Consider the following 23,938-nt stretch of genomic DNA (forward strand, 5'->3'; position numbering starts at 1 on the left):
TGGTCTTGGAGTTCATAGTAGGGCCTTAAAAGGGCAGGGCCTAAGGTTACCATGTGATACCTCTGACTACATCAGCCATTGCAGAGTTTGTAACTGTTTATGGATGTTTTTGTTGACACATTGTAAACTTCTGGGAAGGTAGGAAGAACTTTTAGGTGAGCTCTTTGTAGCAAAAGCAGTGTATGAGTTGCTTAATCTGAATGTAGGAGGGCTAATTGCTATGATGTAGGTAGAAACTCAAGGAATCTAGAGGGTGACTTCGTCTAACACATAGGTAAGCCTACCTGTTAGAAATAATCCTATAGAGCAGTAGTATTGATAGGCTAGACTTGAGGCAGAACTCTCCGTTTCTAAGGAGATATTGTTAACTGGTAGGTACATTGTGATCAGACTGTGTAGAGGGGCTCTAAGGATTGGGTAGCTCTGATATACAGAAGTGTTAGTAACCTTTCAGAGAACTTTCACCACTCCCATAGTGCTGAGAGTTTTAACTTGGCAAAAGAAGCCTGAGAAGTAGTCTTGGCAGCAGCAACCCCATCTTTGGATTAGTGATAGCATTTGCTAGCAAAGGCTGGGAAGGCAGTGAGTGTTCTCCAAAATAGCTTTAAGGTTGTGATGCCTGTTTGGTGACTCAAAGAGAATGAACACAGCTTTGGAAGTGGCTTTGGCATGAGACTTTTGGGGGGCCATGGCTTGGAAATCTTCAGTTGGTATGTACTAGCTTATGGGCTCACTGGAATGGTCATGGGGCATTTTAGAGAGGGTTTTAAATCACTGTGGGGGAGGGACCTTCATGTTCTCTAGGTAGTGTTTAGGAAGCTTCAGGTTTTGGTGGCTGACAGTAACCAAAGCAATATCGTGATTGATGGTTCAAACCCCTGGAGGTTCCAAGAGGCATCTACTTGATCACTAAACTGCCTGTGGTTGGGGATCCCTGGGTGGCTCAGCGGTTGAGCCTTAGGCCCAGGGCCTGATTCTGGAGTCCCAGGATCGATTCCCACATCAGGCTCCCTGCATAGAGCCTGCTTCTCCCTCTGCCTGTGTCTCTGCCTATGTCTCTCATGAATAAATAAATAAAATCTTTAAAAAAAATAAATAAATAAACTGCCTGTAGTTAAGACAGAGGGTGGAGACAGCAAGACCAGAAGATGCCGTGATAGTGGGAAGAGCTGAAGACATCCCAGATTTGGGATAGGTGAGGATGCCCACAGCAGCCATATCTCAAGTGCTTGGATTACTGGCCATTAGGATCTGGAGCATTTGGACCCATAATTCATCAGCTTTGTATTCTGCCACTGAGGGAGTGACCATGTGTTACATTTCCTGGATTGTGCCTGGTGTCCTATCAAGTTTTTAGAACTGAGGCTCCTGGGTGGCTCAGTTCGTTAAGCGGCTGCCTTCAGCTCAAGTCATGATCCCAGGGTCCTGGGATGGAGCCCCACATCAGACTCTCTGCTTGGCAGGGAGTCTGCTTTTCCCTCTCCTCCCCCTTTTCTCTCTCTCTCTCTCTCTTTCTCTCTCTCTCCCTCTCAAATAAAATCTTAAAAAAAAAATTTTTTTTTTTTTTTTAGAATCTTCTTTTTACTCTTATCCCCCTAGCTACTGATGACTTGCAGAGCATATCTTCCTGACCTAGCAAATCTTTACAGGTATTCATAATGGTTGTCTGATACATTGGCTAATCTTTGAGATAAAGTATTTAAGTGTATTTGGTACTAGAACAAAAGAATCCCTTTGACAACGGATACCAAGGGAATGCATAGTGAGGACTCTACATTCTGGCTTTTTTGGTGGGGATGTGTTGGAGGCGAATGTTCCTAATTATATATTTTATTTACTCATTTCTCTCTTGAGGACATTTTGTGATGTACGTGGAGGTTATAAGGGCTTTTACAAGTAAAAAAAAAATTTTTTGTAGTTGCTGTGAAAGTAGTTTAGGTTCTAGGTGACCTGGATTCCAGACTCTTCTGATCCATCCTACGAAACTACATTGCTAAGTTGATACTGATAAATGTTTGTTGAATTAAGGTCCCGGGGCGCAGAAGAAAGCCTGGACTTTCTTTGGGGGGGAGGGGAAACTAAAATTTTAATATGTGCACACAGTGGCCCAATAATGAAATTGAGACCTAAAGAAATAACCAAAGCAGACAATTTTTATACATTTTAGACGAAGACACTATAAATTTGTGAGGAATTGACTGGATAAGAAAACAGATGTTTGAGAGTTTTAATTAGTAAGGAATTCTAAGCAGAATTTAGGCTGAGGTAGTAGTTAGAAAAATATAACAAGGTTTGTTTATATAGCTTTCTTAGCTTTCAAGTTCCAATCTCTGGTGATAGGATGTCTTTTCACTATATAGGGTGCATATTTTTCATATGGGAGATTTATTTCCTGCTTTCAGAGGGACAAAGGAGAATCTGAATGTCCATGCACCAGCTGTTTCTCCAGTAACTTTTATTTAATTATTATGCTAATTGGGGTGGCCTGCCTTTGGCCTCAGTAGTACTTCATAGATGTTAATTCTTTTAAAGATGGGAAGCCTGGATTTTCTAGCCCAGTTCTCTACCATCTTCAAGTGCATTTTCTTCCTCCCTCCTCCTTTTTTTGGGGTGGGAGCATCTCCCTTGGCCTGAGCTGAAACAGGAAGCTCTTACCCCACTAAAACTACTAGATCCTGTGCTTCTCACATTCTTGAGGAAGTCTGTGGAGGTTCTTGTTGTACAGGATTCTACTGACTTGTCTTCCCTCTCTTTTAGTTTGGACCTGGTGAATTTGTACAAGCTCTAGGGCCACCTGTTGTAACAAGGCTGGGTGTACTCCTGTGGGCTGGTGGTGAGCAAACAGAATGAAGCTGAAGCCATTGTGGCACAGGCTTTTAAGTATCACAGACAGACTTGAGTAATAAACTGGAATGCTGTCCAGCAGCCTGTGAGCACCCTGTTATGGACACGTGTTCCCACCCTGCCGAGAGAAGGACAGAGAAGCTGATGACTCCTTTATGAGCAGGCTGGTTTTGAGTGAGGAACATTAGTAAATTTTTGACATGCTTAATGATTTTTTTCCCTTTAATGTTTTGATGCTTGTTTTAAAGTTCTTTAGTCATCGCTAATGTAAGCAAAAAAGAAGTTTGTGGTGATAGCCAAGGCACTTGCTGGCTTTTAATTATTGTGAACATAAAAAAGTATTGAAGATTTCTGCCTTAATGTGTTGGCTATTTTCAGATGTCCATGGTATGATCACTATTTAAATATCAGCTGTTGAGTTCTGTGGCAAATTATTTTTAGTAAAAATAATTGTGTTGGGCTATCTTTAATTTCCTCTCCCATTTTAAGAACATCTAGAATCCTCTCCTGCTTAGGGCATTTACTTAAGTGTTTTACTTAAATCTTTTAACTTTTTTTGAGTTCACTTCCTAAGTAAGAAAAATCAATAAAATGATTACTGCTTTAGGTGTGTTTATGCGTGTATATTAAAATACTGCCAAGATTTTAAATTGTCTAAATTTAGACATTGCTGTGGGATAGTTGAAAGCAAAATACATAGTCCATGTTCTTTTGAAGAGTATGGTATAGTCTAGTCATGTAAGAGTGCGCTTGTACACGTGAAAGATCTGGGAAGATTCTAAGGCAACAGAAAATTAATGTGCACGGGTGGCCTCTGCTTACTGTAAAGTGAAGGGAAGGGCATTTAAAAGATTACTCTTGTTTAATCTAAGTTTTGTGGAGTTGGTATCTTAAATATGACCTGTGGGGTGGTCAGGTGGCTCAATCGGTTAAGTGTCCGATTCTTGATTTCAGCTCAGGTCACGATCCTTGGGGTCGTGAGATCGAGCCCCACATTAGGCTCCATGCTAAGTGCAGGGTCTGTTTCTCTTGCTCTCTCTCTCTCTCTCTCTCTCTCTCCCTCCCTCCCTCCCCTCCTTCCTGTACCCCTACCCCTGCTTGCACGCATGCAGTAAATAAATAAATAAATAAATAAATAAATAAATAAATAAATAAATAAGACTTGGAAAAACAGGTAAGATTTAAAACAGAGTGAAGTGTGGTTTTCTGTAGGGTTGAGAAAGATTGAACAACTGAGGAATGCTGGACTCCTGTGTAAGACTCTCGGGGACTGACTCAATTGGAGTAGGTGCCTTATTGGGAATAGGGCAAGATCAGGTTGATGGAAGGCCTGAGGATTTGACTCAAGGAGATTAGGAGAAAAGGGAGTGGATGATATAAGCAGTTGAGGATTTGCTTTTCCTCGCTAAATAGGATGAAATTAGACTGAGAAGTCAGGAACAGGAAGATAATAATAACACTGATAATAATAACACTTGAGTGTTGACCATGTTCCAGCTATTGAGCTGGGTGCTGTACCTATATTTATATCTCATGATGCAGGTACATTATTTCCATCTTAGGACTCGGATATTCAGTAACCTACCTCAGTTGTACAGTTTGGAAGTGATGAATCAGGGTTTGGAGAAAGATTTCACTCATGAGTCTGTTCTTAAACACTGTGCTATACTAGGAAATCAGTTAGGCTGTTGCAGGGCTGGTAGTGTTTTAAGGAGGGAGATAAGGGTTAAAAATAGTTTTTAAAAGTGTCAGCCTAAGCTGATCTTCTGCCAGTAGATGAAGCATTTACATGGGTGACGCAAAATGCTGACTGTGTTAAAAAAAATGGAGTAATGCTATAAAAAGTGAAATAGAATATTTAAGATAATTCTGGGTGAGCCATCTGGAACTGCCTTTTATGTAGGTATGACTGGGGTATGAGAAGAGAAAAAGATACCAATGGGAGAAAAGGTATTGGATTTGGCCTTAAGTAGTAGTTGAGATACAGAGTGGGTGAGATCAGGTATGTACTAGCTCTAAAGTTCTGTTATTATGTAATGGGTAAATCCATATGTAGTAGAGAGAGGTTACTCTTGACTCAGAGTCCTCTCCTTGTATCTTTCTCATTAGAGCTCTTATGGAAAGAAGGGCTGGGAATATGTGAGCCTAGGAGTGATTAGTAGCCCTTGAAAGAATCTGGTCTGTTGTGGGAAATAAAATTCTTCTGCAGAGAGAAAGGCAAGAGTGAGGAGGGAACATATTTTGAGGTTCAGCTACCTTCTTACCTACCCTTGGTTACCTGACCCTTTCTTCACATCCAGCTTGTTTGGGCAAAGATTTCTGTTTGTAGGAACCAAGAGTCCTGACTCATACAAGCAACTAGATGCTCTGTGGGTCTCTTCACTTGTATCAGGCTCTAGTTTCTGTGAAACAATATTGGTTTTGTCTTTTTCAATCTAAAGATCATTCTCAGAAGAGGAGTTCAGTTCTGCTTTCTTTGCCATCTGTTAACACAACATCATTAGCTCTAAGCTCTGGGCCTATCTTGTTCTTATTCTGCTCTGAGCAGATAAACTACATTCTTTAGTTAATAATGATAATTGTTTGCATTATAATCTAGACCACAGAGGAAAGCCTAGACCTTTGCCACTCAGGTCTCATATTAGGATGCAGAATCAAAGAATTCCACTGGGCCTGGAGGTGGTATGCACCCACTTTTGCCTGAGGCCAGAAGATGAAATAGCTTTACTTGATCTAGCATCCAACTCAGGTTGGGTTGAGAGGGAAAAGGGACCTTACACCCATTAAGTTGTGCCACTTAATACAGGATGTAATTGTAGTCAAGTAATTTTTAAATGAATGAATTTGTTATTGATGCCTCTGTTAGTATGTTTTTTGTTTTTATTTATGTTTTCTAAAATGAAGACTCTTTTAAATGTAGAATCTCCGATTCAGCTACCGTTGTGTTGAAAGCTTACTGCAGGGTAGGTCCTGGTAGATATTTTGGTATACATTATTTAATTAGTCTTTACCAATACTTTGTAAGATAGAGATAATTGTGCACAGATACAGATGTGAAAACTTTGATCAAAGAACTAGAAAGCACATGGAGGAACTGGGTAAGTACTCAGATTTTATGACTTTGAAGAAACTTCCTTAACTGGAGTTCTTTGAGAGAACTAGCTCCTGATGCCCTTAGACATCCACTGTGTGTCTGAATTTCTCTCTTAAGTATCTAGAGCGGTAAGAGGTATGTGTCATCTTTCATAGAATTGGTAAAATAGTTCCTCAAATTTCTGTCATCTGTTCAGATAAGGAGGCAGTTGGGAAAGCAGATTGACCAGAGCAGAAAGGTATGTAAAGTAATACGTAAAATAATTGTGAGGGGTAGGGATGCAAATGTGACAGATGGTTGGATTATGGAGCATTTTAAGGATTTTTAAAAGCCCAGTGCAGTAGTTTGGCATATCTCTGACCATCCCACATTACTCTCCCCTTTGTTTATAAAGTAAAAACTTACCAACATGGCTCCCATGTCCATCCTAACCCCTTTCTTTATCTGGCACAACCTACCTCTCAACTTTGAAAATCAGAATAGAAGTATGAATATCATACAGAGTGGAACATTTAAGAAGGTCTACATCTAGAAAATGCATCTAGAAATACTGATTTTGACACACTACTGATATATGCCCAGTATGGATTGTTTCATTTAAGACCATGTGCCTCATCATCAGTTTTACTGATATATGCCCAGTATGGATTGTTTCATCTGAGACCATGTACCTCATTATCAGTTAGGTTTGCTAAATTTTTCCCTGAAGGGCTTATACTAAATTATCATCCTACCAAACATATATTAAATGAGAGTCTTATTTTCTCAGTTCTTACCTACACTTCGTATCATCAGACTTTAAATTTTCTTAATCAGATGGAAGTGAAATATTATCTAGTTGTATAGATTTACATTTCCTTCATCACCTATAGGGTTGAGCATCTTTACATGTTTTCAGTTATCAGAATTTCTCCTTTTTGTGAATTTCTTGCTCATTTTTTGTCCATTTTTTTCAGTTAGGTTTTTTTGTCTTTATTATTGATTGGAGGAGTTCTGATTGTTTTGTTCTCATGTTGGGAAGAATTAAAAAATAATACCTCTTTTATTTATTTATTTTTAATTTATTTATGATAGTCACAGAGAGAGAGAGAGGCAGAGACACAGGCAGAGGGAGAAGCAGGCTCCATGCACGGGGAGCCCGATGTGGGATTTGATCCCGGGTCTCCAGGATCGTGCCTTGGGCCAAAGGCAGGCGCCAAACCATTGCGCCACCCAGGGATCCCAAAATAATACCTCTTTTAAATGTATATAAAGTATGTATGTATATGTACGCATGTAATATAGGTATCTTTTCCCAGACTGGGTGGAACCAGAATCCAGGTCTTCTTATTTCCCTGTTAAGTATCTTTTGTGGTCTCTGTCTTTACTGCTAAAGCAGATTAACTGGGCGCTTAGAAGGGAAATTGATTCCTGGTAGGTGCAACAATAGCACATTGTTAGGTTCATACACCAATTTTTCTTCAAAAGTAGGTGGGGGATTTTTATTAATAGTATTAAAGAATTCACACTTAAGAATTAAAATAAATACTGAGTTTTATCGTGTATTGTTACCATTGTTTGCTCAGTAATTATAATTTTAGGAGCACCTCGGTGACTTGGTTGGTTAAACATCTGAGTCTTGATCTCCACTCTGGTCTTGATCTCAGGGTCATGGCCCCACAGTGGGTATTGAGCCTACTTTAAAAAATATAATTTCGTTAACTGTATATCAGAAATGTATTGGTTTTGGATGGTGAGCAGTCAAGCCAGTCCTTAAGGTCTAACCAGTTTGTAAGCAGTACATGAGATGTGGCCAAGGAGATAGGTTGATCTATTTAGATTTCATAGTTTCATAATGTTTTATTAAAGTTATTTACTCCTGTCTCAACTTCCAGATATTTATTTATTTATATTTTTCAAAAGATTTTATTTGTCTGAGAAAGAGTGCCCGAGGAGAGGCAGGGGATCTCAAGCAGATTCCTTGCTGAATGCAACCCCATGCGGGGCTTGATCTCATGACCCTGACTGAAATCATGACCTGAGTGGAAACCAAGAGTCAGATGTTTACACAGCTGAACCACCCAGGTGCCCCTTAGCTTCCAGATTTTCAAACTTAAAATCATGAAAAATATGAATTACATTGAAAGTCATGAGATAGTATATGAATTAATGTATCCTTGAATTTCTTTCTAATCTGTAACATCGTCACCAGGCAGACACACCCTTAGATGTGTGCTTTTTTGCTTTTGATTCTTGTTTGAATCCTGCTTTCACATTTAAGAACATCTTAAGTCATTTTTTCTTTAAAAACATACAAGGAAAAAGTACAGTAAGACAGAAGTACTAATAATAGATATTTCTTTTTATTAGCCACTTCTTGGCTTGTTTGCAATGGTACTGGTTTCCTGCAGCCATGCAAACGAGTTTGGTCACCTAGCAACAGAAGCTGGAACTGATCCTAACACTGATGCAACAGAAAGAACGCAGTTATAACAAAAGGAGTTCTAACACTATATTGCATTTCCTCAACCTCTTTTTACAGTTTTAACTTTAATTTTTTAACTACAGGTAAGCAGAAAATAAGCTATGAAAGTAATTTGTTTTTCTACCTTGATAGTTTAAACTGCAAAGTCAGAATGGTAGAAGGGAGCTCAGAAAATTTCATCTAATGCATTGCTTATTCATGTTTAGTTATATTTTCCAAGACTATCAAATAAGTTATAGAGTTTGAATACAGTGACGATATCTTGAGTGTAAGGATGTTTGATTTTTTTTCTTACCCGTATAACAGTGACCAAGGTATATTTATGGAAATAAAGGTATGTGGGGGCCATAGTAAAATTGTTTAAATTTGTTTAAATACTAAACTTTCATGTTTTAACACTTTCAGCTGTACGAAATTAACTTTTTTATGTATATTAAGGGAAAATTTGAAGGAATTCTTTTCTTGAGCTACTATCTGTGATAGTAGCTATTAAAATTTGGACTTAATCTATATTGCCAAATAAACTAGTCTCTTTTAACATGGTCCTTTGAGATGACAAGTGTGTCTTTTTTTTTTTTAAGATTTTATTTATTCATGAGAGACAGATAAGGAGCCAGAGACATAGACCCAGGTGTCCCACCAGTGTGTCTTTCAAAGTTGTTTCATTTCTTTCCTGAAGAATAGACAGCTTATAAATTTGTTGGAGGTTGATAAGTAGAATTCTGAAGGCTGTGTTTGGATTGGAGGAGATTGATAGATCATTAAGGAAATTTTCTTGTGTAGTCTCAGTGATTCTTGCTTATAGGGTACACTTAGACATTAGAGAAATACAGGCAGATTCCGGAGTTTGTTATATAAATCATGTCATCTTCACGGACGCCTGGGTAGCTCAGTGGTTGAGCACCTGCCTTTGGCTCAGGTCGTGATTCTGGGGTCTTAGGATCGAGTCCTGCATCAGGCTCCCTGCAGGGAGCCTGTTTCTCCCTCTGCCTATGTCTCTGCCTCTCTCTGTGTGTCTCTCATGAATAAATAAGTAAAATCTTTTAAAAAATAAAAATAAATCGTGTCATCTTCAGATACTCATTCCTTTATTCATTTGAATGGCCGTTTGTCTAGGGCAAAAATATGAGACAGCATATGTGATATCATTCACTCCTTATGGCCTCTGCTCTAGTCTGGAAGAGGAACACAGTAGCACCATCTCTACTAGTGGACATAGATGATGTAAAAATGTAATAGTCTACTCAGAAGCATTGGTGGATTATAATAAAGTCATCTCTCAACAGACAGAATCTGATAAACTGATTTAAAATTAGCCTTATGCAAGCAGTTGTGGTTTTTTTCTTCAGTGCTAGGGACAAGCCTATTTAGTATGTGTGTGGAAGCTATTGCTTTAGCATCTAGGTACTTCGTATTATTAGTTTCTTTAGGTTACATACTAGACCACAAAAGAAGTCTGTAAAAAGCAAGTAAATAAAAATTAAGACTGACAGTAATTTTACTTGTTCATTTTTGGTTTTTGTGTAATTCTGAGTCTTATTATATGTGTTTTGTTTTAGGCTACTGAATTGACATCCAAAATTAGAGTAGATAGCTCTTTAAAGAAAGATGTGCTCAATATTGGAGAGGAGAACTCTCCGTGTAGTGGTAATCGTAAATGATGGGTGCTTAGCAGTTTCTGCCTGTTCTTGTATGTACTATAAAATAATCCTATGCTTCTCGGTCTGATTTAAGTAGTAATTGTGGGATTGTAATTTCAGTTAAATCTAAATAATCTTGTCTAATTAAATTTATGTGCTAAAAAATGAAATTTATTAGAGGGTAATGCCTATGAAAGATTTAGGGAATGAAAGTAAAACTGGTTAGGGAAAGTTTTTTTAAATTTTAATTTAATTTAAATTTTGTTAGTTAACGTAGAGTGAGTGCACTGTTGATTTCTGGAGTAGAATTCAGTGATTGATCACTTACAACACCCAGTGCTCATCACAACAAGTGCCTTGTTTAATCCCCATTACCCATCTAGCCCCTTCCCCACTGATCCCCCATCAGCCCTCACTTTGTTCTGTTATTAAGAGAATCACTTATGGCTTGTTTCCCTCTCTCCTTTTTTTCTTTTCCTTCTTTCCATATGTTCATCTGTTTTCTTTATTAAATCTTTCATATGAGTGAAGTCAGACAGCATGTGTCTTTCACTGACTTATAAGTAGAGCGTAATACACTCTCACTCCATCCATGTCATTGTGAATGGCAAGATTTCATTCTTTTTGGTGGCTGAGTAATATTCCATTGTGTATACCTACCATATCTTTTTTATCTGTTCATCACTTGATGGCCATTTGGGCTCTCTCGATAGTTTGACTGTTGTTGATAATGCTAATAAAAATATTGGGGTGGGGCATTTACCCCTTCAAATCCTTTTTTGTATCCTTTGGGTAAATACTTAGTAGTTGTATTTATGATCCAGTAACTGGATCGTAGGGTGGTTCTATTTTTAACTTTCTGAGAAACCTCCAAACTGTTTTCCAGCGTGGCTGTACCAGTTTGCATTCCCACCAACAGTGCAAGAGAGTTCCCATATCCTTGCCAACACCTGTTTTCTCTAGCCACTTTCAAGATACTTTTCTTTGCTTTTAGCTTTCAGCAATTTGTGAGGTGTTTGGGTGTGGATTTCTTTGAGTTTATCCTTTTATGAGTTTGCTGAGCTTCTTGAATCTGTTGGCTTGCATCTTTTGCTAAATTTGGGAAATATTCTTCAAATATTTTTCTACATTACTCTCATTTCTCCTTCTGGTACTCTGATGACATGCATGTTAAATGTCTGTTGTCCTACAGGTCTCTGAGGTTCGGTTCATTTTTTCCAGTCTTTTCCAGTCTTTGTTGTTTAGATAATTTCTATTAATCTTCATTGACTTTTTGTGTTGTCACTTCCATTCTGATATTGAGTCCATTCAACTAGTTTTTTTTTTAATTACTATATCCTTTTCTTTGCTAAGACTGTCTTTTTTTTTTTTTTTTAAGATTTTATTTATCTAGAGAAGAAGGGAAGAGCAAGCACAAGCAGGAGGAGTGGCAGACGGAGGGTAGAAGCAGACCAAGCAGGGAGCCCGATGCGGGGCTCAGTCCTAGGACCCTGGGATCATGACAAGAGTTGAAAGCAGACGCTTAACCAAATGAACCACCCAGGCACCCAACTTTATGTCTTTTGTTTGAAATTATTTGCTGATGCTTTGTAAAGCAGTTTTATAACTTTAAGGTCTTTGATGATTTCAGTATCTTTGTCATCTTGGCATTCGTATGTGTTGAACTATCTCTTCCCATGTAAGTCTAGATTTCCTTGGTTCTTTGAATGCCAGATGATTTTTGGATTGTATCCTGGACATTTTTAATACAGCTGACCCTTGAACAACACCTTGCACCACTGAAAATCCACATATAACTTTTGACTCCCCCCAAACTTAACTACTGGTAACTTACTGTTGAGTGGAAGTCTTACTGATAACATAAATAGTTGATAACACATATTATATATATATATATATATATACATAATATATACTGTATTCTTAAAAGTAAGCTAAAGTGTTATTAAGAAAATCATAAGGAAGAGAAAATACATATACAGTACTGTAGTGTATTTATCAGAAAAAATGCACACATAAGTGGATCTGTGCAGTTCAAACCCATGTTGTTCAAGGGTCAGCTGTATTAGAAGATTCTTGGTCTTGTTTAAATTCTGTGGAGAATATTGATGTTTCTGTTTTAGCATACAGTTAACATGGTTGGATTTAGGCTTTAAGTTCTGATCATTTTTCTCTGAGTTATAGTTATAATATTAGAGCTATTCAGATATATCTTGTTTGTGTGCCATCTGATGGCCATTCTGGAACCTGGAATCTAGTTCTGTCCCCTAGTTAAGTTTTCAAAGTCTGGTATGTTGCTTAGGGTCAGCCCATGCATGTGCAACTGGAGTGAGCCCAGGAGTTCATAAACACAACTTTAAGGGGTTGCTTTTCTGAATTCTTTGCTCTCTATGAGAGGACTTGCTCTTGCTAGGACTTTATGGTTCCCTGGGGCCACTTTTTTTGTAATTTGGCCAGAAAGCTGGGGCTTTGTTACCCTATTCTTCTGTACATTTACCATGACCATGCCTGTACCTATGGTTATGGAGTGGAAAGACAGAAAGCAAAGATGCAGTACAGGTTTTTGCCCCCTCTTCTTGGGACCACTGCTCCTCTGATTGGAGAGAAAGAATCCCCTCTGCCAGAGTTTTAGGTTTCCTGCTGTAGTCAGTATTCTAAAGATATCATCCCAAGATTCTTGGTCCCTGGTTATTCAAACATTAATCTAGGTACTGCTATGAAGGAATTTTGTGGCTATAATTAAGGTTGCTAAGCAGTAGACCTTAAAATAGGGAGATTAGGTGAGCCTCGTGTAATTTACAAGAGCGCTTAAAAGCAGTAGAGCTTGGTAGAAAGAGAAAAGAAGATTCAGAGTGTGAGGGATGTCACCACTGTTATTGGCTTTGAAGATGGAGGGGACCACAAGCCAGGGAATGTGAGTGGCTTCTGGAAGCTCAAGAACAGCTCCTACAGCCAGTTAGGAAAACAGGACTCTAGTCTTAAAACTGCATGGCACTGCATTCTGCAACACCTTGAACAAGCCTAAAAGCAGATTCATCCCCTATTCCCCAGATAAGAGCCTAGGTCATTGACACCTCAGTTTCAGCTTTGTGTGGGACCTGGAGCAGAGAAACTGCCTGAGCCTATTGTACTTCTGATCTGTCAAGCTGTGAGATAATAAAATTGTGCTGATTTAAGTTGCAATAGAAAACTAATGTACCTGTATACACACTGCCTTGAGCTAGAGGTACAAGAAAACAGATAGAAAGAACATGTGATTTCCCTTCCTCTCTAGGTACTAGGAGAAACCCATTCCTGTTTCTCATGCCAAAACTAGAGGACTTCCCCTGGAACTCTGTGTCCATTTATTGGTGCCTGGTTCTCTGTTGTAGCTGTATTGCATCCAGGCTGAGAGGTATTGGAGGGAGAAAAGTAGTAAACTCCCCACTAGTCCTGTGACCCTCTTCCCATTCCACTTAGATGGTCCCTGACTTAGGATGATTTGACTTACAAATTTTTTACTTTATGATGGTGTGAAAGCGATATGCATTTGGTAGGAACTGTACGTGGAATTTTGAATTTTGATCTTTTCTAGGGCTAGCCATATTTTGTAGTATGATATCCTTGTGAATATGGGGCAGGAGCAGTGAGCAGCAGCTCCATCCAGCCACATGATCACAAGGGTAAACAGCCATGTGATCACAAGGATAAACAACCAATACACTTGGAACCATGTTATCTATTCATGAGAGACACAGAATGAAGCAGAGACATAGGCAGAGGGAGAAGCAGGCTCCCTATCTGGAGTCTGATGCGGCACTCAATCCCAGGACCCTGGGATCACAACCTGAGCCAAAGGCAGATTGCTCAACCACTGAGCCACCCAGGTGCCCCACTTAGAACCACTTTATACTCGTATCACCATTTTCACTTTCATTATGGTAGTCAATAAATTACATGAGATATTCAATACTTTGTTATAAAATAGTCTTTTGTGTTAGATGATTTTGCCTAACTGTAGGCTAAGGTAAGCATTCTGAGCATGTTTAAGGTAGGCTAGGTTAAGCTATGATGTTTGGTAGGTTAGGTATATTAAATACATTATCAGCAAATGTTATTTTCAACTTTGGATGGGTTTATCAGGATGCAACTCCATAATAAGTGGAGGAAGATGTGTAGTCAATTTTTAGTGTTCTCAAATGGCTGTTGGCCTTCATTCTATCTGGATTTTATAACTGTATTCAGTAGGATAGATAGGGTGGAATGTGCTTATTACATGATCTTACCCGAACTGGAACTTTCAACATGTGTGCTTTTAAAAAAATCTTTTATGTGGAGAGTGGGAATCTTCAATGATAATCTCTGCTAATACTTTAACGTATATTCTTTTGGATTTTTTCCTAAGCTTTTGCAAGTATTCCTTTAAAAGACAAAAATGGGGTCATAATTTTGTAAAACTTGATTTTTTTCACTTCGGTGTCATGGATATTTTTCCATATTAGTAGATAGAATAATGAGCTTTACTTTTTCATTAGGAATAGTAATACTAATAATAGTAGCAACTACCATTTTATTTAACCAATAAGGGAGTATATTAATTTGCTGGGGCTGCTATCACAAAGTGCCATAGACTGGATGGCTTAATTTTTCTACAGCTCTGGAGACTAGAGGTTCAAGATCAGAGTGGTAGCAGGGTTGATTTCTTCTGAGGCCTGTCTTCTTGGCTGGTAGATAGCCATCTTCTCCCAATATCATCACATGGTATCTTAGTCTGTTTGAGCTGCCAAAACAAAGTGCCATAGACTAGGTTATGCAAACAATAGAAATTTATTTTTCTCACAGTTCTGGAGACTAGGAAGCCTAAGATCAACGTGCTGGCTAGCCAATTCATTTCCTATTGAGAGCACACAACCTCCTTCCTGGCTTACAGATGACTGCCTTCTCACTGTGTCCTTGCAGGGTAGAGACAGCAGTCTGGTGTTTGTCCCTTGTTTTCTAAGAGTACCAGCCCTAGTGGTTAAGGCCCCTACCTTTATAACTTCATTTAACCTTTTATCACTTACTCACAGACTGTCTCCACATACAGCCACATTGGTGGGTTAGGGCTTCACTGTAGGAATTTGAGGGGGGGGGGGCGGGGTACACACAGACATTCAGTCCATAACCTATGGTCTTTCCTCTGTACCTATCTGTGTCCTTATTTCTTCTTTTTATAAGGATAGCAGTACTGTTGGATTACCCCCCCCCCTTAATGACCTCATCTTAATTTAATGAGGTGCTGGGAATTAGGAATTCAACATGGGAATTCTAAGAAGATGCAGCCCATAATAGGAAGGTACTGTTATATTCTCCACTTAAGAAAGCTCAAGCTCAAAGACCTTGATTAATTTGGCCAAGATCACACAGCTAGTAAGAAAACCCAGGATTCAAATCCAAGTAGATTGGCCTCAGAGCCTACTCTCTTAATTATCTGGCCAATCTCCCACCCCCAAACCCTCCCTTGGCACAGCAGTTGTTGGGCTGGGCCATGATTCTTTAATCCTGTGTTGGGCATATGGGTTTTCTCTCTTTTCCAGTCAGATAGTGCTGCATTGAATATGTTTTTATAGGTAGCATTGTACACCTGAAAATATTGCTATATTGCTTAGAAATCAGTTAATTCACAGAAATGGTTAAATGTATATATTTTCCCAAAAATGTACTCATTGACTGTTCCAGCACTAATCAATGAGAGTGACAAGTTTTAAAAAGGAGCAGTGGAAAAGCACTTCCTTTCATAGGCTGCAGATTATTTGAACTGGGTCCTAACTGTGAATATTTGGAGTGAAATGAAGAGCACTCTTTCTGTTAGGTGAGGTCCAAATCATATATCCTAGTCAATTCATGATTCATTTTCTTTTCAGAATTTTGATTCTGACATCAGCAGTGTGGGAATAGACGGCTGCTGGCAGGCTGACAGTCAAAGGCTTCTCAATGAGGTGATGGTGGAGCATTTCTTCCGACAAGGAATGCTGGACGTAGCTGAAGAGCTCTGCCAGGTAACAATGTGTCTGCTACCAGTGTGCCAGTGTGTGAGAGGATGAAACAAACGAGGGGACTCCTTGGGAGTTTTTGAATCTTCTACCCATAGATAGATTTTTAATATTTTAAGTTTCAGGGCTAACTTCATTTTACTAGGAAGTCTCTTTTCTTTTCTTTTCTTTTCTTTTCTTTTCTTTTCTTTTCTTTTCTTTTCTTTTCTTTTCTTTTCTTTTCTTTTCTTCTTAATTGGTAAAGACTATGATCCTAGAACTTCTTATTTGAGTTGCTTTTTCCTTATTCCTGCCCCATCACATTGGTCCCAGGTTATCAAGAAGGTCAAAAATGATACTACCTTCCCCATTTCCTCTTTTAATAGGGAAGGTAGGATAGCAGAAAAGAAGAATCTGGCCCAACTTGTAGCATTTTGTTTATCAAATAAGTTTAAAGCTAAAATTTACTTCAGATGAGCAGCTTTTGTCTTTTATTGCTAGTAGACATGAGCTTAGGGTTCTCAGAATAGTTCACCAGAATCACCTAGTCAGAATGGTGGCAGCTACCATGTATTGAGTCCACAAGCCAACTCCTGCCATTATTCTTCACTGCAATCCTGTGAGGTAAAAATTGCTTCCATTCTACAGATAAGGAATCTGAGGTCTGGAGAAGTGGCTTGCCGGAGGCCATGCAGGTTCCTTAGCAAAGGAACTAGGATTCAGTCCCAAATTCATGTCCTCAAACTTAGTCTAAGCCACCATGCGCTATTGTATTTTCTGTTTAGAAAAATGAAGGATTATAAAGACGAAATAGTTTAAAGCCAGACTGTAAACAAAACCTCTAATCTAAACCTATTTTATGATTTTTTTAAAGATTTTATTTTTAAGTAATCTCTATACCCAGTGTGGGACTTGAACTCACAACCCCAGGATCAAGAATTGCATGCTCTACCGACTGAGCTACCCAGGCACCACTTCTATTTTAAATAATTCAGAAAAACAATAACTCAGGTCTTTCTCTGTATGGGAATTTTGTTTATGTCTATTAAATCCTATGTTGTTTAGGATTAAGCTGATTTATAAGTACAAAGACATAAAATACCAGTGGCTTAAAAAAAATGAAGTTTATTTCTCTTGCACAGAAATAGGAGGTAGTAAGCCACCCACAGCATATATTGTAGCTGTGCTCCATGAGCTTTTAGGGACCTACCCTCCTTGTAGCTCTGCTGTTTCTAAGGTGTCCCTTGTCCTTATTGGGAACACCTTAGAAAAGTGTAGCTAGAGTTCTGGATCGCAGCCAGAATTCTAGCTACAACTTTTGGTATGCCAGGAAGGGATAAAGAGTACATGGTTATGTTTTACTGACCAGAACTTATATCTCTGCAATGTCATACTAAGCTTTATTCCATACATTGATGTACTCAGCTCTGTATGGAATTCATAAGGGTTCTACTACTACTGGAAAGAATGATAGTAGGGCTCAGTCTTCAGTCTGTACCATAGAAATATATGGTAAAAATTATTTTTAATGGCTTGCGCCATATTTTATAATTTAGAATATGTTTTTATTATATCTTTTAACCTGATTACTGCTAACAAAAGTACTTTCTACTTTTTCAGGAATCTGGTCTTTCTGTAGACCCAAGTCAGAAAGAACCATTTGTGGAGTTAAATCGAATATTAGAAGCATTAAAAGTCAGAGTTCTGAGACCTGCTCTGGAGTAAGTTTCTGTGTTTGTTTTCTTCCAAATACTTGGGGAGAAACTCTGTAAGAAAACTTAATTAGAAAACACATTGAGATTTTGATATATATCCGTACATCTATACATCTCACCTAGGATGGACTTCAGAGAAAGCAAGGAAAAATTATTTTCTTCCTTTTAATTAAGTAAGAATGGGGGATGTGCAAATAGGAGAAAATGGTCCGAGCTTTCTTTGCTTATCAGTTGATCTGAATTCCCAAGGTAGAAAAAGGGTTTCCTGTATCCAAGCCATTCCACTACTATAGACTAGCATTGTAACTGAAGTACTATTGTTTAGATGGTCTGAGTTTGATATTTGAACTTCCATAATGTGTGGGATTCTGTGCTAGCATTCTAAAAAAACAACTTAATTGGTTATTGGAACTAAGTGGTATGCATAAAGACCAAAAATACTGTTACAAAGGAGTTCTGTGCTAATTATCACTGTAAAATGTAATGATTCATTTTGAACTGGTCATTGATATGAACTGTCTTAAATTACTGAGTAAGCTGTGATAAATAATACCCTCGAGCAGGATCAGCAAAGTTTTTTGTAAAGGGCCAGAGAGTAAATATTTTAGGTTTTGTGAGCCACATGAGATCTCTGTCACATATTCTTTGATTTATTCTACAACTGTTTAAAAAATGTGTAAAAAAAAAAAAAATCTTGGCCATCTGGTGTACAAAATGGACAACAAGCCATATTTGGACCTTGGCCATAATTTGCCGACCCCTGTCCTAGAATTTTTTTTTTTTCATGAGAGATACAGAGAGGCAGAGACATAGGCAGAGGGAAAAGCAGACTCCCTGCAGAGAGCCCGGTGCAACACTCCATCCCTGGACCCCGGGATCATGCCCTGAGCCAAAGGCAGACGCTAAACCACTGGGCCATTCAGGCATCTCTGTCCTAGAATTTTGTAATGTGAGGATTACCAGGTTGTTGGAAAGAAGGAAATGAAGGAGGGCTATAAAATAAAGGGAAGAAACTGCTGAGGTTCTAGGCATAGAATTCTGATATTTAAAAATTGGAAGTATTTGAGATCATTGTTTTCAGAAAAAAAAAATTGGGAAGATTCTTGTTGATTTTTATGAAATGCACATTTTCTTCTTCCATTAACACACTTAATTCTTCATAGCTTAGTTTTCTATTTCTGATCATTTATCAGTTCTTTTAAAATTTGCATAGTTCTAAGACCAGCTCAGATGATCATGTAGAGACAGATTTCTGTGTAAGTTTGTAAATGATAAATTCTGCTATAAATTATAAATATGAGGCAGGTAGGTACTGTATCTTTAAAAATAAACGTCAGGGGTGCCTGGGTGGCTTAGTCAGTTATGTGTCTGCTTTTGGTTAAGTACCTGCCTTCACCTCAGGTCATGATCCCAGGGTCCTGGGATCTAGCCCCATGTAGGGCTCCCTGCTCTGAGGGGAGCCTGCTTCTCCCTCTCCGTCTGCTACTCCCCCTGCTCATTTGCATGCACATTCTCTCTCTCTGTCAAATAAGAAATTAAAAAAAAAAAAATAGACATATACCATTGTGTATGGTGCACATTACTTTTACAGTTTTTTTATTTTTATTTTTCAGCAGAGGTTAGATTTTGACACACCTGGGAGATTAAATTCTGCCAAGTACCACTAATAACTCTTAAACAGAATATGGCAACAACTCTTCTACCTACTTTCATATTTCACCTATATGATTAAACATCTATGGAGAAGAGTAAAGGAGCCTAAATAGAGAAATGTATGGGTTTCCCAGTTGTTTTATAGTGATTTAGAAATAATATTTGAGCTGTTCAAGGTAATAGTCATTTATCCATTAATTTCTCAGGCTTCTCATCAAACTTTTACCAAGTCCTTACTATGTGCCAAAGACCATACTGAGTGCATTTAGACCACCTCACCTCTCAAAGTATTCAAGCCTTCTTCCTTTTGGAATGAAGAAAATTTATAACACCTTTTTCACGTTGTGCTTTTTCTGTAAGAACTATTTCCATTTTTTTAAAAGATTTTATTTATTTATTCATGAGAGACAAGAGAGAGATGCAGAGACACAGACAGAGGGAGAATCAGGCTCCTCTCAGAAAGCCTGATGTAGGACTCAATTCCAGGACCCGGATCATGCCCTGAGCCAAAGGCTCAACCACTGAGTCACCCAGGTTTCCCAAGAACTGTTTCTTACTGATAACTATATCATATATATCAATTATTTCTATAAATGTTTTCTGTTATGTGGCACCTCAAGCAGTGCCTCTCAGGCAAACAGAGGGTTCATTCTGTCCACTTGGTAGTAATAGTGGAAATCACTACACAGAAAAAAATTTTCACTTCATTTTTCTGGGAATATTGCCATATTAAATAGTATCAGCATAGGGGAATGTCATGGCAATTATAGTTAACTCTTTTTGAGTGCTTACTATATATCTAGCATTGTTCTCAGCATTTTACATGTATTAACTTATTTAATCCTCATATTAACCCTATGAAATAAGTACTTGTTTTACAGAGGAGAAATTGGGGTCTGGAAGTGCTTTGTGGAAACAGACGATATGGAGTCAAAAGGTCACATGGGAAATGCCTCACATCATGTCCCCTGAATACTCTTCTCTAAGAGACTCACTTTAGCACATTCCTGGGGCCATCAGCAGTCCTAAAGAAACTCATCTAACTTCGCCAAACTCCTTGTTTGCCATGCATATTTGACCAGAGAACCCTTGTTCTTGTCTCCCTACTCCCAAAACACTTAAAACCCACAAAATTGGAGTTCTACAGAACAAAAGTTTTTAAATGATAGCTTAATGGAAATGCCTGATATACTCAGACTTTCCAGTTCTTGCCTATTACCAGTAGATACAATGTGGTTATTTCCTCAGCATCTTTAACATGCAGGGTACAGAGAATTTACTTCATTTAGCTTGTAGCAAAAGTTGAAAAATGTGGGACTTCAGGAATTCTGGTTCAGATACAAGGTGGAGAATAGCTTTCAGTTGTGCAGCACCTTCTATTTGTACATGCTGGGAGACTTGTGTCCTGGAACCCTCCCTGAGGGGCCGCAGCAATTCTCCCAGGCAGGCTGGCAGTTGAAGAGGCAGAGGCCAACCACAAAAATTAGTATGGATAGAGGCCATGGAAGGAACTTCGGAGAGCATTAGCTATCTCCTGCAAGTAATACACGATGGAAAGGAGGCAGAAGAAAATGATGATATGGCAGAGAGAAGTGTCAGAACAGCTAATTATATACAGAGATCTAGTTAGGACACAGCCTACTCTTTTGTTCCTGCCCCTTATATTTCTGAGTTTGTGTACAGATTTTTCTTCTCATCCAGATTGCTTTATCTATTTTTTAAGTTCTTCTTGGCACCTAGCATAGTACTTTCTTCATAGCTTACTGCATACTTCAATAAATGTTGGAATAGTTCAAAGAACTTTGAATAGATGTGACCCCCTCCTTCACGTGGTAGATAGAGGTTAAGCCAAAAGTAACCAGTGCCAATGAGAGAATAATAGTAACTTAATACAAAGAGGTGGAGAAATATTAGAAGAATAGAAACCGTCCTTGTAGGTATGTGCCAGTTATTGACACTTTGGAAGTGCTGTCTTCAGGTAAAACGAGTTGGTTGCCTTCCTAAAGGTGTTTCAAAGAGTGGTATTACCTTGGTGGATTTGCCACAGCCTAGGATCTGACTTAAAACCTCGCAGACTTGGAAACCTGGATTTTCAACGAGAAGCAGTCCTCCTAGCACTCATTTAGAAGAATTTGCAGTTCTGTTTCGAAAGCCTCAGTAGAAGGCTATGAGGGAACAGAAAATAACTGAAAGGTTATGAGACAGAGTGAATTAAAAGATTTTTTCAGAGAAGAGAGGAAAGTACTTTGTTAGTTTAGACCACACAAGATTTTAGATTGGACAGGCCATGAACAGTATCAGGCAGGCTGTCGAAAAATGAGAGGACTCCCATCTCCAAGCCTAGTGATTAGGTGGGGCTAGAAATAAAAACCACAGAGGGCTGTGGGATGAGCTTGCCATTGTGGTCTCTTTGTGGTATGAATGGTGGATCTAAGAAGAAGATCCTTGCCAGACTTAGAGAAATTATAATACCAGTGAAGAAAACATAGTTTATACATGGAGAAAGATTTTAGAAAATGAGACTGAAGGGAGCAAACTGGAGTACCTGATCAGAGAGCCTTGACTACCGCTGGAGATGAGGGTGACAATGATTAAGCAATTTCTGTATCTGTTTTCTTGTTTTTAGTTTTGGCTTCCTATAGGTGGGCAGTCTTGCTCACTCAGGCATTTTTTTAAATAACCACATATGACCACAGAAGAAAGAAGGCTCTGATAGATATACCATTGGAGGAGAGAAATCAAAGTTTGAACAAGTTGGATTTTTTTTTTTCCAGAGCTTGAGTCTTTGTTTTCATTTTTGTTCATTTTATTTTATTTTGTTTTGTTTTGTTCAGGATGGTTCTTAATCCTGAAAAGGCAGAGAGGTAAGTTAAGGGATACATTTTTTTTTAACTTTGTTTATTCATTTGAGAGAGACAGAGAGAGTGCATGCACAAAGGGAGAATGAGAAGTAGGCTCTCGGCAGAGCAGAGAGCCCAATGACAGGCTCTACCCCAGGACCCAGGATTATGACCTGAGCTGAAGGCATGCACTTAAATGAGCCACCCAGGTGCCCTAGGGAATACATTTTTAACTCACTGTGCCCATGCATTAAGTCTGGTGAAGAAGGAGCTACTCTATTAAAAAGAAGCTAATTAAAAATGGCAGGAGGTACCCAGTGGAAAAAATATAGAAGATAGCTCAGGAGACTGTAAAGGCCCAAAGGGAAGAAATACCTAGTGTGGTAACATCATTTTCTGTTGTCTGTTTTATGTCTGTTGCTAGCAAAAGTTTATATGCAGTTCTAACATAATAGGTATTCTTCAGGAAGAAGAGTAGACATGACTATCTCTTACTGGGATATATCCTCACCAAGGACTTGAGCATTATTGGAAATTAAGTGGGCAAACCATGGCTATAGAGGAATTGAGAATCTCTTAGAATGAAGGGCAGAATTGAAATAAACTGTCCCTGAGATTGTTTAAAAGAACAAGGAGCTGAACTAGGCCAGGAAAGGGAGCCAAGAGGGAAATCCCTGGAGTTTATGTTTATAAAATACTGATCTCTATTTAGGTTGTAAAATCTTTTGGGTTTGTGGTAGGAAATTAGCAGTAAATAAAGCATGTCGTGTTTAAGTCCCCCCCCCCCTTTTTTTAAGATTTATTTATTTTATTTTAGTGGGGGGAGAGGGAGGGACTCTGCTCCTGGTGTGGAGCCTGACATGGGGTTCGATCCCACAACCGTGAGATCATGACCTGAGCTGATACCAAGAGTTGAATGCGTAACTGACTGAACCACCCAGGCACCCCATATTTAAGTACTTTAAAAAATATATCACTAATCTGTAGAACTGTGCTGTCCAGTATGGTGGCCACCTCCCACATTTAGCTATTGGGCACTCTTAACCAGACACTGCATTACAAGAGGCTCAAGTTAGAAATGTGTATGTTGTTTTTTAAAGTATATCCAAATGTGTAATACTGTAGTTTGTGTTGTTTTTAAAATAGCATGTAAGAAGGACCAAGATTCACACTAGTTCCCAGGTGAGTAAAATGTTAGTAGTTCCAGTGACGGATTCAATCCATATCTGAGAAACTGCCATTTGAAAATATCTCAGAATTGAGAGGTTAGCCATTCTTTTTGGTCTCTAAAGCAGAGTTATAGAATTCTTAACTCTTTTGGCAGAACTTTGATTTTTGTCATTTTTGCCATTCTCTGAATTTTTTAAGCACTTGACTTGGTCACCGGTAACATTCAGTCAAGTCCACACCTGTGTAGTAAACACGTGTCATTAATTTCCTAGAATTTCAGCTTTTACCCCCCAAGAATATAGCCCTAAAGGAGACCATGAAAAGAAATATTTTTGTAAGCCTTTAAAAATGCTGTGAAAGGTTATAGTGGAGTGTCTCTGGGAATTGGCAAGAATTATTCTTATTTCATTATTACCAGAAAAAGACACCGACCCAGATTGGCAAAATTATGAGAGGAGAGGGGTAAATAGATGAAGCTGTCAGCTAGGTTCCTGTGGGACAGGAGCTAACTATGGAGGTGGAATCTTG

General features: G+C 38.6%; 1 protein-coding gene across 3 annotated transcripts in view; it reads left to right on the forward strand.

Annotated features, from left to right (window-relative positions):
- The window catches only part of RMND5A (required for meiotic nuclear division 5 homolog A), a 63,433-nt gene that overhangs the window by 21,970 nt on the left and 17,525 nt on the right, over positions 1-23,938 (forward strand). For all 3 annotated transcript variants that reach the window (XM_025994395.2, XM_072767111.1, XM_072767112.1), the window contains exons 3-4: positions 15,925-16,059; positions 17,653-17,753. In XM_025994395.2, coding sequence (XP_025850180.1) covers positions 15,925-16,059; positions 17,653-17,753 — 236 coding nt within the window. The remainder of the gene's footprint in view (positions 1-15,924; positions 16,060-17,652; positions 17,754-23,938) is intronic.

The sequence above is a fragment of the Vulpes vulpes genome, chromosome 8 (genome assembly GCF_048418805.1).
Source record: "Vulpes vulpes isolate BD-2025 chromosome 8, VulVul3, whole genome shotgun sequence".
NCBI lineage: Eukaryota > Metazoa > Chordata > Mammalia > Carnivora > Canidae > Vulpes > Vulpes vulpes.